This window comes from Emydura macquarii, unplaced genomic scaffold (assembly GCF_026122565.2).
Source record: "Emydura macquarii macquarii isolate MOO-44397 ecotype Brisbane River unplaced genomic scaffold, CSIRO-AGI_Emac_v2 contig_2897, whole genome shotgun sequence".
NCBI lineage: Eukaryota > Metazoa > Chordata > Testudines > Chelidae > Emydura > Emydura macquarii.
Window position 1 is genome coordinate 9805993 of NW_027133034.1, and position 15173 is coordinate 9821165.

The 15173-nt window shown below is 39.7% G+C and overlaps 1 protein-coding gene across 3 annotated transcripts in view; it reads right to left on the bottom strand.

The window, feature by feature from the left end:
* SLC28A3 (solute carrier family 28 member 3) overlaps positions 1-9998 on the bottom strand; it is a 65614-nt gene extending 55616 nt beyond the window's left edge. For all 3 annotated transcript variants that reach the window (XR_010923751.1, XM_067568441.1, XM_067568442.1), the window contains exons 1-2: positions 9827-9998; positions 3014-3112 (exon numbers count right to left, since the gene is read on the bottom strand). Coding sequence is in view for 2 of the 3 variants with exons in the window: in XM_067568441.1 (XP_067424542.1) it covers positions 3014-3112; positions 9827-9892 (165 nt within the window). In the remaining variant the exon portion in view is untranslated. The remainder of the gene's footprint in view (positions 1-3013; positions 3113-9826) is intronic.
* Between the last annotated feature and the right edge of the window lie 5175 nt (positions 9999-15173).

Sequence of the window (15173 nt, forward strand, 5' to 3'; positions counted from 1 at the left end):
CGCACTGCCTGATGGCTCAATTAATGTGCAGTAAGAGTGTCCACATGGGGTGTTAGTGCAGAGAAGCTAACATGCTGTAAATTCACACTTTCTAGCTTGCTGTGCACAACTTCTGCATGTAGACATGGCCTCAAGGAGCATTAGAACTGGAGTTTAGGTCTGATGGCCGTGTGACCTTGCCATCCCTCTACACAGCCCAGTACGGGGAGAATGCATACTGAATTCTGTAAAAGGGCTTAAACTTCCCAAAGACCCCAGAGAAATGGTTCCCGCCTCAGGCACGCACCACTTCTGAGCATCTGCTGTGTGTCTATCTGCATTGCTATCGTATATGCACGTGGAAGAAGGGCTTGTTGAAAATTTCAGTCCAAACTTTGTTTCTGACAGATAATTTGATTTTGACTAAATGAAAAGTGTTATGGAATGTGCATCATTTCCTCAATGTTTTCATTTTCAACAAAAAATACAAACTGAAAAATGTTATTTTTGGCTGAAATTCTTTTGTTTTTGTTGACATTTTCTGCAACATCCCACCTCCTCCACCCCATTTTCTGACCACATTTTCTTATATACTTCTCACTTCATAGAATCTTAGTGTCTCACAATCGTGGATGGATTTTATCCTCATAGCACTCCTGTGAGGTATCTCCGTTTCACAGAGCAGAAACTAAAGAACAGGGTAGATTAAGTGACGTGCCCCAAGTCACACAGGAACTCTTGTGGGTGAGCTAGGAATGAAACCCAGGTCTCCCAAGCACAAGCCTAGTGTCCATCTTTCTGCCCACTAGCATGGGCTGGGCCTCAGGGTGCAATCTCACCCTGCAGGTACTCTTTCTAACCTGAAGAATTTCATTGATGGCTCTTTAGATTCATTTGTAGTTCACTTAAAAAAACGAATACACAACAGCCTTATAAAGGAAGTGCTGTTTGTAAAGTGGGTTTCTTTTGTCCCTGTCTCCTGTTTATAAGTAGACTATAACAACTGGCCTGAATAGCAAGATTTTGAAAATAATTATAATGTGCCTCAGAAGCAGTTAGAACTGTCTCATGTGCAACTGTGATACCAGCCATCTCGGCTGATTCACCCGAGATTAAATGCTTTGTAGGACCTCCAGAACTAAAAACACGAGCTACTGCAGCTTGAGCAACCGCTCTGTAGCTGGGGTCTGTACACTCATATCTTCTGTGGAATGGCACAGAGGGGAAACGGTAACACCCTCTCCTCCCAGTGGGTTACACAAGGTTAGCAATTTCTTTAAATATCCCTGAATCTATTTCTATTGAGTTCAAATAGTTAAAACATATGAATTTGGAATAGAATTTTAGTTTTTTGCTTTCAGACTCATGGTGTCTGAAACCATTTGTTTGAGATCCCATACTGCTGTGCCCCTTTAAGTCTACAATATTGTAACCTGAAAACGCCCCCAGCACTGCTGGAAATTAGTTTAGCTTATGAGCCTCTGGAGTGTGGTGCAGACTGTTGGAGCTCTGCTAGTGAAAGAGCATTTACCCCATACTTTTCTGTGTGTTTGGATTTACTTCCAAAAAACACTACAGTAGGGCCCACCACAAACACAGAGGGCCAGATTCTGATCTTCCCTTGATTCATGTATTTCAGAAGTAACTAGAATGATTCCAGATTTACAATGTTGTGACAGAAATTAGAACCTGGCTTAATGTGTCAGCCAGGGGAAGAGCAGTACCATTGTAGGCATTCAGAGTAGCTAGTGATGAATTAACTCTTGTTGCCACCCTGGACAATGTCTAAAAAATATTGGCCTTGAATTTTTTGAAATTCAACATTTTTTTGGACTAACTGTAGTATATCTAAGTGACTCATCACATGGGCCAAACCATACAGCTAAATGAAATAGAACTATATGATGTTAAATAATCTGTATAGCATTTTTCTCGCTCTTTCCTCTGACCATTGGATCTGGCCTCCTATTTACTGTTGCCCTGGGATTTGGGCCATCCAGTGGATAGGTAATTACAGCACAAAAAGCAGAAATTTAGGGAGAAAGGACATAAAATTAGAACCTACCTGAAAAACAGCCTCACTCAACGTGTTGGAGAGCCAGACCAACATTTTCAACTGTGAAGCCTCCAAAAACCAGCAAAACCTAAAATACTTCTTTTAGTGTCAGTAGATTCTGGAAAGTGGAATTCCATCAAAAATGTCTATAGTGTAGAATCTGCCCATGAGGTTTTAGATTAATAAATTGAATAAAACCCAGAAAAACTCGTTTCATAAAGCCAGAAGGAAAAAAAAATCCGGGGCCTCATAGTAGCAAAGAATTTACCCATAAAGGACCACATTCTACTTTCAGTTACATAGATTTGAATCTGGAGGAACTCTATTGAATTCAAAGCATTAGATTATTTATAATACTTTCTGTGGGAAACTGTTCCTGCCCACTCTATGGGCACATCTGAGGAGGCTTACCCCTGATAGCTCTGATTGAGTTAGGAAGCTAAAAACAGCAGTGTAGCCATGGTGACACGAGCAGCAGGAGGGGCAGTCTGCTCAAGTATGTACCCATCCAAGAAGTTAGGCGTGGCCTCTCCCATTGCATTCATCGCTGTGGCTACACTGCTATTTTTAGCTTCCTAGCTTGTTCAGAGCTAGCACAGATATGCTTCCTCAAGCTGGAAATGACATCTGCAGCTCAAAGTGTTCTCTACCCACAGTACTCATCATGACCATGCTATTCCCCATGTTCATTTTGGATGGAGTTGTTATGAAATCACAAAACATTTCCAGGAATCCCAGGAGTTGTATCATTTCTTGATGGCTTTATTATGTATTTCTGAGAACTGGGCTGGCTTACCTCTTGGTTTATTGATTTCAGTTCTAATTCAGTTATTCATTTTATTCCAATTGCATATTCATTTTTTGTCTTGGCAGTATTATAAACCCTACCACATTTCTTGTTCTCAGTGTAAATGTGATTACTCTAGTGACTTTTTTCTAGTGATATTGTTTTCTTCTGAAGAAAAAGAAAAACCTTACCGGGTTAGTATGCACAACATCTCTATTTTGTAAATTCCAGCTTCTGAATGAATGGTTTCTTTGCCTTTCCTTATTTATAACTTCATCTTCAGAGTCATTCTGGGAAACAGCAAAATTGTAAACAAGACATTAGTTCAAAAGTAGAATCAAGCATCTATCTTTAATGTAGTAATATTGACTATAGTTATGGCAGTCATGATTCTGTGCTTTACTTTAGTGAGACAGATGTTTCATGGATCATGATAGATATGGCCCATAGAATGTTGGTTCTCATGCTGAAGGTGAAAAATAGCAAGATAATCACAGGACTGTTAAATTTTTAGAAAACCCATACTTCATAACTCCTGATTTATGCTATTTTCTGTGGATATGCAAGATTGCATAAATGTGGAAAAACCGGTGATCTCAAGTTAAATGGTCAAATTCTGGAACAACTGACCTTAGAAGGATGTGGCCCTTGATAAGAATTGGCTATTTATTTATGTAGGTACTGATGAAAAGCTCACTGAAGTGAAGGAGTGTTTCCATTGGTTTCAGTGGGCTTTAAAATAAGGCCTCCCTTCATTTTTCCTTAACAAGGGAAGGAATTTTATTGTGATGATAGCATGTATTGATCCATTTACTGAGAATTCTGACAACAGTACGGTGCTGACCTGAGGGGTCCCTGCTTTCTCCTTTTACTTGCTATGATAGTTTGGACCTGTTGGAGTTTCCTGGTAGCAAAATAGCACCTGGTTAAATGTGGAAGGTTTATCCCAATTGTGGAGTTATTCTGTAAACCTAAAATGACATCCTCTTAGCCTAGAAAACAGCTCTATTTGCCATACCTTTTCTGCATAACTATGTCCTTTGAATTTGGAACTATTTAGTCAGCTTCTCTTGTACTTCCTCCACCTCTATGATACCAGTTTTGAATAAGTAAATATTCTAGATATGACTCCACAGCAATCTGTTAAACAAAGCTAGCATAGTTTCCATTATCAGTATTTAATATTCTGTCTAGACATAGTATAAACCCAAGAATTTTTCCAGATGATGGTGAAAGATGAGGTGACAGCTCAGCACTGAAGTAATTGCTTAAAGGCTACAGATTGTTTAGGAAGGAACTGTTATATTGTTGTTAGAGATTAGTCACTATGACTATGAACCCCTGTATATGCAAATGACACTTGCTTTTAGTATGTGGAAATACTTAATTTGCTTGGCCAACCGTAATAGTTGCCTGTTCAAATGTAAATACATAATTGCTTGTGCTTTTTTCTGTCTGGACATCCAGAGCCTTTGATTTTTATTTGACCTATAAAGTCCATCTCCTCAACGTTTGTTTCATTCATTCATTCATACATGCATTCAGCCAGCCAGCCAGTTGTAAATGAAGATATTTGATATGTGATTCACCAAATTCCATTTTTTTCTAACATACTGTTCAACCTGACTTTGTTCTTCATCCTGCCTCCTCTGTTAACTAGCATGTCACTGTCATTTATAAAGGCATCAATATGGATGTTCTATCCTGACAGACAGAATTTTCCAGATCAATAATGCTGAGGTCCAGGAATAGTGAGTTTGGCACTTTTTAATCAAATGCTTCCAGCATTTTCTGAAAGATATCAAAGCTACTGAACAAGAGGGAGAAACATTGATTACTTTTGTGTTGAATTCAAGCAAATGGGCCTCCCATGTATAGGGCAGATAGAAAATGAGTCAGCAGATTTAAAATCAGTGGACCCAGAGTGAAGGTGCACAAATAGTGTAAATTAAGCCCATTTGTGTACCTTAGATGTTTTTTTAGAAGTTTAAACCATCTATTTTAGAACAAGACAGCTGTAAGTCCCTGACACAGGGGATGCACAAGTAAGAATGATGTGACAGACAGGCTAGGGGTGTCGCACAACCTGCCTTATAGAAAGCAATAAGAAAGCTGCTCACAGCACTTTTGACAGGCAGAGAGGTAAAACCAGAAGAACTGAATCAGAAAGAGAAGAAGCAACTCTTGAAGCTGCTCATTAAAAAAAAAAAGTCTCGGAGGGTCATAAATATGATCCTGACTCCCCGGTCTGCCCTCTGGCTTGTCTTGGACCCTGATTTCCTAGCAATCTGACTCTGCCAGGCTCTTGACACCCCCGTCACTGTGGCATTCACCACCTATCTGTGTTTAACTCAATTTATACTGTATATTTGCTGCGTACTTTACAAGTCAATGGGTTTTGAGTTTATTGGAGTCCCTCCCACAAGTCCTTAGTATGTGCCACCTCCCAGAGGTTGGGGGTGGAGGAGGTAGAACTTCTTGTTTAGCATCAGTTTTAATGAGAACCCAGAGGTTTAGTATTGAATTAGAGCAATCTCGAGTAATAACCCAATTAGGGTGTTTAAGAGATGAGCCAAGTTAGCCCCATGGCTAAACTGTGGAAACTGAATTTTGTTACTGAACAGAGCCCATTTAGGGCTCGATTGTGGCTTTAATGAGACAGTCTTGAGTAGGTGACAGCATGGAGCAGATGTGCAGATGATCAAATCAGTGAGGTGTTAACAAGTATGACATTAACTGTATTCCAAGCTAGATGGCATGGTATTGCATAATCTCCGTACAACACTACTTATGTGTATTGATACACGGAGAGATAGAGAGGTGGGTGTCATGCTGGCTGTATTCGGGGGGAGCATTTATTATATTATGTGACATCAGTATGTCAAAATCATAGTAATTCAGGTAAGATATGTCATGTCAGGTACTGTTAGAAAGGCTATGATATGCTAAGTAAGATGATAATACTTATGTTCATGTGTTATATGTGTAATGGAAGTTATGGATATATTTGACATATTTGTATTTCAAATTGTGCTATGTGAGACACATTCTAGACAGGGTGATGGCAGGACAATAGCCTGCTTAATGGCCCATTGAGACATCCACAGATACAAGAGATCCAGGGGGAGAAGCTAGGGATATACCTGATGAGTCACTAGGAATTGCTCATGTGACTCTGGACTCCATTTGGGTTCCTGTAAAATTCCATAAGCAGCATGGCAAGGACAGAGGGTTTATAAGGCAGAAGCCTTGGGAATCCATTTTGTTCTTCAGTCGTTATTCCTGTTCAGCCTTCAGCACCTATCTATCTCTGGATCAAACCATCTGCAACTGAAGCTGTGCAACAAAGGACTGAGACCCATCCAGGTACTGGATGTATACCAGAGGGACTATACAAGCCTGCAAACTCCACAATTCTTCTAGAAACCTGATGTATATGGACTTTCAAATCATTTGTATGTATCTGATTGCTTTAATCCTTTAACATTTCTCTTATGGTTTTTTTCTTTCTTTTTATAATAAACCTTTAGTTTTAGTTACTAAAGGATTGGCTGGCAGCGTGATATTTTGGGTAAAATCCAAACTTATATTGATCTGGTACTGTGGCTGATCCTTTGGGGTCAGAGGGAACCTTTTTAGTAAAGAGCATAGAGTTTAAATAACTGGTCTCTTTACTGGACCTAGTGGCTGATTGGGAGCCGGAGACTGGAATGCAGTAAAGGGGGCTGTCTGTATTTGTATACTGGCTTCTTGATAACCGGTTTGGGGGAATCAAAAGCACAGTTTGTGGGTGGTTGGGAAGTCTGGCTTCAGTGCCACCCACCAGTGCTGGGAGAATCTGCTCTCCTTTTACAGCCTGCCCTGACTTTGGCATTCTCAGGTGGCTGCCCTAGGCACGGAAGGGTCACAGTGGGACACAGATATTTCAACACCTAACACTGACATTCTGTTCAGTAAATACATGGCAGCTATCTGTGGTTAAACACAGACAATAACAATTTATGTTCCTAAAATTATGTGACATTTTCCAATGAATACAACTATTAAAAGCCTGAAGACATTGACGAAAATGGTTTGTGTTAATCCATGGGTTCTAGCTACAAGGTATCAGTTAAAACAAGGAACTTAACATTTAGGTTTGATAGTGTTGCTGTTTTATGTTGCATTATACTTCAGGGATAAGAGTGTGCTATGGGGGATGGATAAGATTCAGTGGAGGAGGAGGAATTACATATGGTTGGAGCCATGCATGTAAACAGCTGACACTTATGAATCACCATCACTCCTTTTTGCTACTTTTTATACTCTAAATGGTGCCATTTCCCTGGTACGGTTTTAACTTTAGTTGGATTTACCAGGGATGCAAGTTTCTGGCATTCCCACTTGTTCTTTAGAGACACTTCTTGAAAGCTGAAGCTGAGGGAAAAGTGCTTATATGAGAAAGATTGCAGTTTCTTAGTCATATGTTTCATCACATGTGAGGGGAGGTGTAGTCATTGGGTCCATTATTACAGATAGCTCCAATGGAATCCATGTTAAACTCTCAAGAGAAGAAGCTGATCCTAGGAAGGGGCTGAAAGCAGGAACCTTTGCCGACATCAAATGTGACAATTTTCTTTTTAAAATTTGGTGCCTACATACTACTACTAATGGCTATATTAAAAATAAAGTTGCTAGACAGACAGGACAGACACCCCCTTTCAAGACATCCAGTAAATTACTTATGTGTGTGTGCTGCCTGTTACTGTACTGTGTAAAAGATTATGCTTGTGTGGTACAGTGCTGTTATATTATCTGGGGCCATATGAATTGTTTAAGTGTCTGTAGCCAAATAGAAACTGAAAAAGTTCAAATATTTAAACAAATAATAAAAATAATTCAGAAATAATAAGTAAAAAAAATTGCTCTTTTTACTTGTGTTACAGTTTGTCTGTCATATTACACTCTCTGCACATTGCAAGACAAATAGTTTTTCATGCCTGATGAAAGAAAACACTATATGACCCTTTGACCAAAACCAAGTTACCAGTCAGGTCCACTGAGCATTGTTGATAGCTGTCTTATTTACTTTCTAAAACAAACTAACTGCAGCAGATTTACTTTGCCTCTGCCTTATGTTCTGTTATTTTGTGATTTAACCATTGAACAGTTCATGAACATTTGACAGTTTATGTTTATAGAGTGATACCACAGATTTAAAGGCGTTTAAATTAAATTAATCACTTTTCTCAGTGCCCTCATGTTTCTGGCCTAGAGACTTGCTGACTGCTTTGACCCTTTTATTGTACAGAAGGGAAATTATTGGTTGAATGTAATACAAGCAGTACAACAGAAACTACCAGACACCATGTCTTTGAAGACAATAAGGGCCTACTCTAGGCTTAAGAGAAGCAGAGAGAAGGAAACGGTGGGGAGCTGATAATCCTATTTTTCTCCTTGGCCTTGGTCAAGCGATTTATTTTGTGTGCACAGAAAGCTAAATCTCATCTTCCGAGTTTCATCCTTTGAAGGGATGAGTAACGTGTTACAAGTAGAATCCCTATATAATGAAACCTTTTTGTTTTCTTCTAGCAAAAAATTCACTACTGGCCAAATTCAGACATGATAATCTAGAGTATGGACCACTGAAGTCACTTGGATCAGGTTCTAAGTGTATGCCACTTCACTGACTTCACAGAATTTGAACCCTCTGATACCAAGTCTGAATTTTTCCTATGATTCAGATGTAGCACCAGAATCGCAACATGCACATTGTGTGCTGAGGTAATTTGGGACTCTCCTAACTATGTCTGGGGTTGCTCTCTGTCTGAGCTCATTGTAACCAACACACTGCTTTAGTAATAACTATCGACAATTGCTGTGTTTTAGTTCAGTCCACAAAAACGTTTATTTGGAAAACAAACTCCATAGACAATATCTGGTTGGCGTCAAGGTTCCCATTAGCATGCAGCATATAAAAGGAGTCACACGTTATTCTGGACGCTCTGTAATATGAGCTTGATACCTTATGTGAATTGTGTCTGGCTTGTGTGCATGGCCCACAACAGTAAAAGCCAAATACTGTCCTTCCTGCTGATCCCCCTCACTGAGCCTGGAACAAGGAGAGATTGCGGATTGTGAGAGGAGAGGAAGGAATCTTCCCCACCACAGAGCAACTTCAGAGCCATAGTTTCTCCCACACCTGTGCCCCAGTACTCTAGGTGATAATGCCCAGTACATCTACCTGATGGAATCATTGGCCCCTCTGCCACTCCTTCTCCTGTCCCTGCCCTGCTACTCATGTCTTGCTGTGCATGGATATGCAGGGAACCTTGGCTAAACTGGGATCCATGTTGTACACAGCATGTGGGTCCTCTAATCAGGTTCCCTAAATCCTATCTGCTCCTTGTCTCTCCCTGTAGTAGAACATGCTCTTGCAGCCATTGTATCTAGTGAAGCAGCAAGATTTGTCCCGAGCTGAGTGATTAGGTATGTGACTGTTTTCCTTCAGGTAAGGCCAGCTCTTTGATTAGAAGTTTAGGTTTGGGGGGTTAAAACTTTCCTTCTATTAATTTTCCTTGCTCTGATGGGGCAGGTGTCTGCACCACAGCGATGAATAATTCCAATGCCCTCAGCTTCAATCAAAGTAGGCACTGTAAATTAACAATCTTAATAACAACCAAATATGATTTTAGTCTGAGATGCTCAGCACAGAGAAGATAAGTGGGAAAAGTCAGTGGTGAGATCTGTGAGCACAAGTGATACTCAGAATTCAGAAGACTGAATGTGAAAGGGACTTCTCAGATATCCCAGCACACTGCGTAACAAAGGAAGGCAGTAAATAGAGCCTCTGTAAGTGTGCCAATTGTGCTCAGTTCCTTTATTTAAGAGCCTTGCACACTCGCAGGGTATGTCTTCAAGTGTGCTGTGAAATACTCGTACATGCAGAGCAGAAATTGTTCTCTCAGTGCAGATTCCAAAAGTCTTTCAGTTACTTTCCAACCCCCTACAAAAGTTAGGCTTACCTGAAATGAAGCGTTATAGAATCCATCTGCTCCAGAAAGAGCACTGCTATTTTCCTTCAGCTCCATATGTGTAGCCTGCACAGAGGATTTCTACCTGTCTGTTCAAAGCTGTCTGGGGCACAGGACTGGCAGCAGCAGCAGCAGCAGCAGCACTTAGTTAATCCATCTAGTATCTCTTGTTTCTATTACTTAAAGTTTACCTGGCTGTGACCACTCCCATGTTGCTCTTATATCATTCATGGCTCCACCTTCTAGCTCTCCTGAAACATCCCCTTGTACATAAAGCCAGGGTAAGAAGCAGAATTCAAAACCTATGAAAATGACAGAAGGATTCACGCGTGCAACAAAAGAAAAATGCCTTCGTAAGTGATCCAACAGCAAAACGTATTTTTATATAGCCTTCATTCACTCACACAAGAAAAGCAAAGCAAAGTGTATAGAAAATCCTCCTTGTCTAGATCTTTGAGAGGCAGCACTCATTTAATCTTCTGTGATGCTTGTCTTATAATACCAATCGAAAGACTGCATCTGTTGGCATACACTGAAACTAGTGACTAATAAAAATAGTCAGAATAGGCAGAGACCTTGCATATTAAAAGCTTGTTTTTCAAAAGATCAGGCACTGGGATAAATATGCAACATGTGTGCAATTGCACATTTAAGTTGCATGCACTGTTAATATAGCTGTACCTGCCAATTGATATGACAACTTATACCAGCTGAGGCTCTGTCTTCTAGAGTGCAGAATAAAGGGGCCTTTCTGTAGATAACAATCAATCTCAAGTGTTTCTACAGTCAAAGCAAGCAACCAGTCCCCACCCCCAAGCTCCAAAGACTCCTTCAGGTCTTCTTTATATAGTATAAAAAGTATAAAGACACAAAAAGGCAAAAACATTTTTCTCTTCTATGCAGATCACCTTTAAATGGGATTGTCTCAAAAACAATTCTTGGTTTCCTAGTCATTTTAGGAACTGGAAGGATTACTACACTGAAGGGCTCATTGTCTCTTCCATACACACCTGCAACTTCCTGTGAGTTAGACTATTTACACTCATTGTGGAGAGAATTGACTACAGAATCAAAGAATTTTACCTTTACAAAGGGTGATATATAATTAGATCCAATGTGTAGAAAACAATATATAAAGAAAGAGAACCTCCAGCTTTTTATTTTTAGTGTTTTCTTATTAAGCTTTGTACAGGAATGGAGATAAATTTTAAAATACCAAAGTTATTTGGGAAATATATATTTCTTGCATAGTCATCTTTCTAATTGATGGGGAAGTCTGAATTCACTGGAGTTACACAGGCATAAAACTGCTATAAGTGAGATCAGATTCAGACCCATGGTCCAGGAATATCAGATGAGGATTCATAATTTGCATGCTTTCCTTTCTTCTTGAGAAAAGTTGCATCACTGATTTCTGTCCCCACCCCTTCCCTTGTTGTTCAGCCCAATACCTTCATACCACATGGGTGTGGCTAACATTCCCATTACTCCTTTTCTTAAAGAAATATTGCTTTGTACCACAAGAAATCCCAGAATAAAATGTGGTTCAATAGTCTGTCACAGTGGTCTATGCAAAGCATCCAGCACCATACAAGAGCAAATGAAATACTGTATGCATTTACAGTTCTGCAGGAAGTTACACAATGGATTGCCAGCACTTCACAGCAGTTACAAGAGAAATCATAAGAGATTAACACTCTAGAGAAGACAACAATAGTTGAAAATCATGCATTTAAACATCCCTCCCTTGTAGCCATTCCCCAAAATGTATGGGAGTTTTTTTTTAGTGCTCTTTGAGAAAAATATCGAGCTATTTGGAAAGGCTGATTGAAAAAAAAAATAACTCTCTTTGTGAGTCTTGATACATATAGACAATTGTAAAGAAAAACACCAGTCCTGCTAAATTAATGTACCATCTGCCTGAGCTTTGTGTCTATATAAAAATGTACCTTTCAATAGAAGAAAGCAATGGCAATTGATATAAATGGGCAGCCTTACAGTTATTGGAGGTGGAACTAATAGCCACCTTCAATGCCTCCTGTGGCACAGACACAGAAATTTTAGTAGTAAAAGACGGAGAATTTTGGCAAGCAAATAAAGGTCTCAATCTACAAAGCAAGGCTGCAGCCACAATGGGACTAAGTTTCATTAACCACAAAACTCTAATCACAAGGAACAGCAAACAAAACACTCTGGAATGTTGCGTAATGGGCTAGCATTCAATTTGCTATTCCAAGTCTGCTTTGGAAGTCAGTCATTCAGCCATGCTAGATCATATTATGCCAACCAGATTGTTTCTGTACATTTCCAGTAGTTGAGCAGATTAGAATTTTTACAGAACCAAAGGCCTCAAACCACATCAAGGTCTTATTGGTGTAGGCACTGTGCCAACACATAGGAAGGTCTAGTCCCTGCCCCAAAGAGTTTACAATCTATACAGAGAAGACAGACAAAAGTTTGAGGAGAGAAATGCAATATATAAATAATAAAGGTTGATGAATTTTTTTTAAATCATGGAGATGTAGGTAGCAACTTCCCAGTTAAGGGCACTTTGGACTTTTCCACTTAAAGCAGCACTAAAACTCCTGTAGTCTACTACACACTTTAATGATTAAATTTTAGTCTTTAAATTTACTGGTTACCATTGTATTTTCTTGACTATTTGGGTAAAATTTGCAAAAGTATCTAACTTGTGTGAGACTTAGGTTTTTCACTTTTGAAAATGGGAGTTGACACTTTTGAAAAATTTACCCATTTTGAATAAAATATTTGTTATCTTTGATAGAGAAAGCCATCATAGGGTAGCCCATTAAAGGGTGTAGTATAATAAAAATTAACTCAAAAATTCTTGGGACTCTTTTTTTGGGCCACGTATGTTGCCTTGAATTGTTATGATCTCTGCACCATCCTGCAGTTGCTAAAAAGATGACTGACCAAATTGCTCTGTGCCTCTGTCTCATATCTTTCACTGGAAACATTTCTTTCTTTTACCTTACTCCACCAAACTGTAACTTGTCTGCTCTGTAAAACTGAATCAGACCAGGATCCATTACACTCTCTGAGATTTTGATTCTTTAGAAAAAATGGAATTTTTGACCCCAAAGGCTAACTGTTCCTAGGGAGCTGGCCATCATATCCATTCTTAAGGACTGATTCACTGTTGCCCTGCACATAATCAGTTATCTACACCTGTGCCAAGTGGGTGTAAAATAACACCATTCTGAATTAGTAGAATTTTATACCCAATTTGTACTCCTTTTGTGTGGCTGTAAATTGGCACAGTTTGCAGATTATAGACCTGGTTGACTAATTACTATAATACAATTACAACTGCTTACACTCTGCTTTACTAAACTAGGCTTGTGTGCTAGAACGTTCTAGGGCAGCTTCACTTAAAAACAAAACAAAACAGATGCCGGGGCAGAAAGCCATTTATTGGGTATGAACCACTTATTGTGACTGATCCATAGAGTTTTTAAGGCATCTTCTAGGGTCTGGTCTATGCTATAAAATTTTATCATGTTTGAACATGGTTGTGAAGAAACTGAGTTAACTGAGATGGTGCTGAGAAAAAGTATGTACAGCATCTTGTCTGTTGGGTGCGAACATGATCGGCTAACGTAACGCTGAACAAAAATTGTCTTAGCCTATTCTATTATTCTTAAGAAATCTCCCAGAATGACTCAAGTCTGTTGCATCCTTTGGGATAAAACAATAAAAAAGGTCTTCTACCACAATGGTAATACAGAAACCTGACTTCAAACCAAAGGAGATGAAGTTTAGACCATGGCATAGATATATCATCTCCAAACCCAATCTAATAGCAATACTCATCTGCTTTGAGCTCTCATTGGTTGCCAGAATTATAGAATCAATAGAAAATCCAATCAGTGCCCACTATTTTCTGTCTGGGTCCCTGCTGGTCAGGGTTTTTGTCACTGCAGCTGACAACTCCACAGTAATGGCCAAAAGCAAAAAAGGGAGCTTTTGAAAAAGCTAGGGAAGAACTGTATTTGCAGAAACATATTTGCTGTTGTGTGTTATGTTGTAGTATTCATCTCAGGTGGAAAAAAAGGAAGATGAGAAACAAAACTTGGCCACTGTTTTCAATGGCATAAAATTTCCTCATTTTGCTAAGCAAAATATTTGCTCTGAAAACTAAGCACCTGACCCTGCACACATTGTCATCATCACAACTCCTACACTAGTCTTGACTCTAGTGGGTGCAGGATCAGGCTTCTACAGTTTTGAAAAAATTGGACCAGTGGAGAAATGCCTCATTAATAATCCTTATAACAGCTGTGGAATTTAATGAATTTCACCATTTTACCTTTTACACAGTTTTTCAGGATCACTTTCTCCAGTGGAAAAAAATGTCCAGGGCTGTGAAAATGGAAAGGGTGAGGGGAAGGAGTGAAGTTACCTCTCTATATAGGAGAATATACAAAATAATTCCAGGTATGTAACTAGGAATTTGGTCACTGTTCTTGGCAAAAGCCCAACTTTTCACTCAGTTTTAATAAAAGAGAACATTTTTGTGGGTATGCTTCTCTGTTATTGCTCTTGAAGTATGGGTCTTTCAGCAGCAATATAGAAGATGGGAAGATTAGGTTAAGGTACAATATTTCATATTTTCCAAGAATATTTACAACACTGATTACAGAATGAGCCATATCTCCTGGGAGAGATCAATGTGACTGCCCTATAAAGAGCAGTGGGAGGCAGCAAGTGAGGAAAGATCAGGAAATGCTAGGGAGACTGCAGAGGGTGTAAAAGGCTCCTGCAGGGAAAACTTAGGGTATGTGCACAGTGCAAAACACAGAAAAAGACAACACCCCACCCACTCACATCCACACGGCAGTGAGTCTCCGTGCCTGGATCTATAGACTCAAGCTCCTGGTGTGGCGCTAAAAATAACCCACAAACATTCTTGCTTGGGCTATGACGGCTGTTCCTGCTGAAATGGTTTCATAGCCTGAGCATGAGCCCTGAGTCTGTAGACCCAGGCTCTGAGACTCGCTGCCATGGGCATGTGGTTTTGGTTTGGTTTTTTTGTGGCATAGATTTGCCTTCTGAGATCCAGGTGTGACCCGTCTGTGCCTAGGGCAGCCACCTGAAAATGCCAAGGTCAGGGCAGGCTGCAAAAGGAGAGCAGATTCTCCCAGCACTGGTGGGTGACACTGAAGCCAGACTTTCCAACCAGCCACAAACAGTGCTTCTGATTCCCCACACTGGTTATCAAGAAACTAACACAAAAATATACACAGCCCCCTTTACTGCATTTCAGTCTCTGGCTCCCAATCAGCCACTAGGTCCAGTAAAGAGATAAGTTACTTAA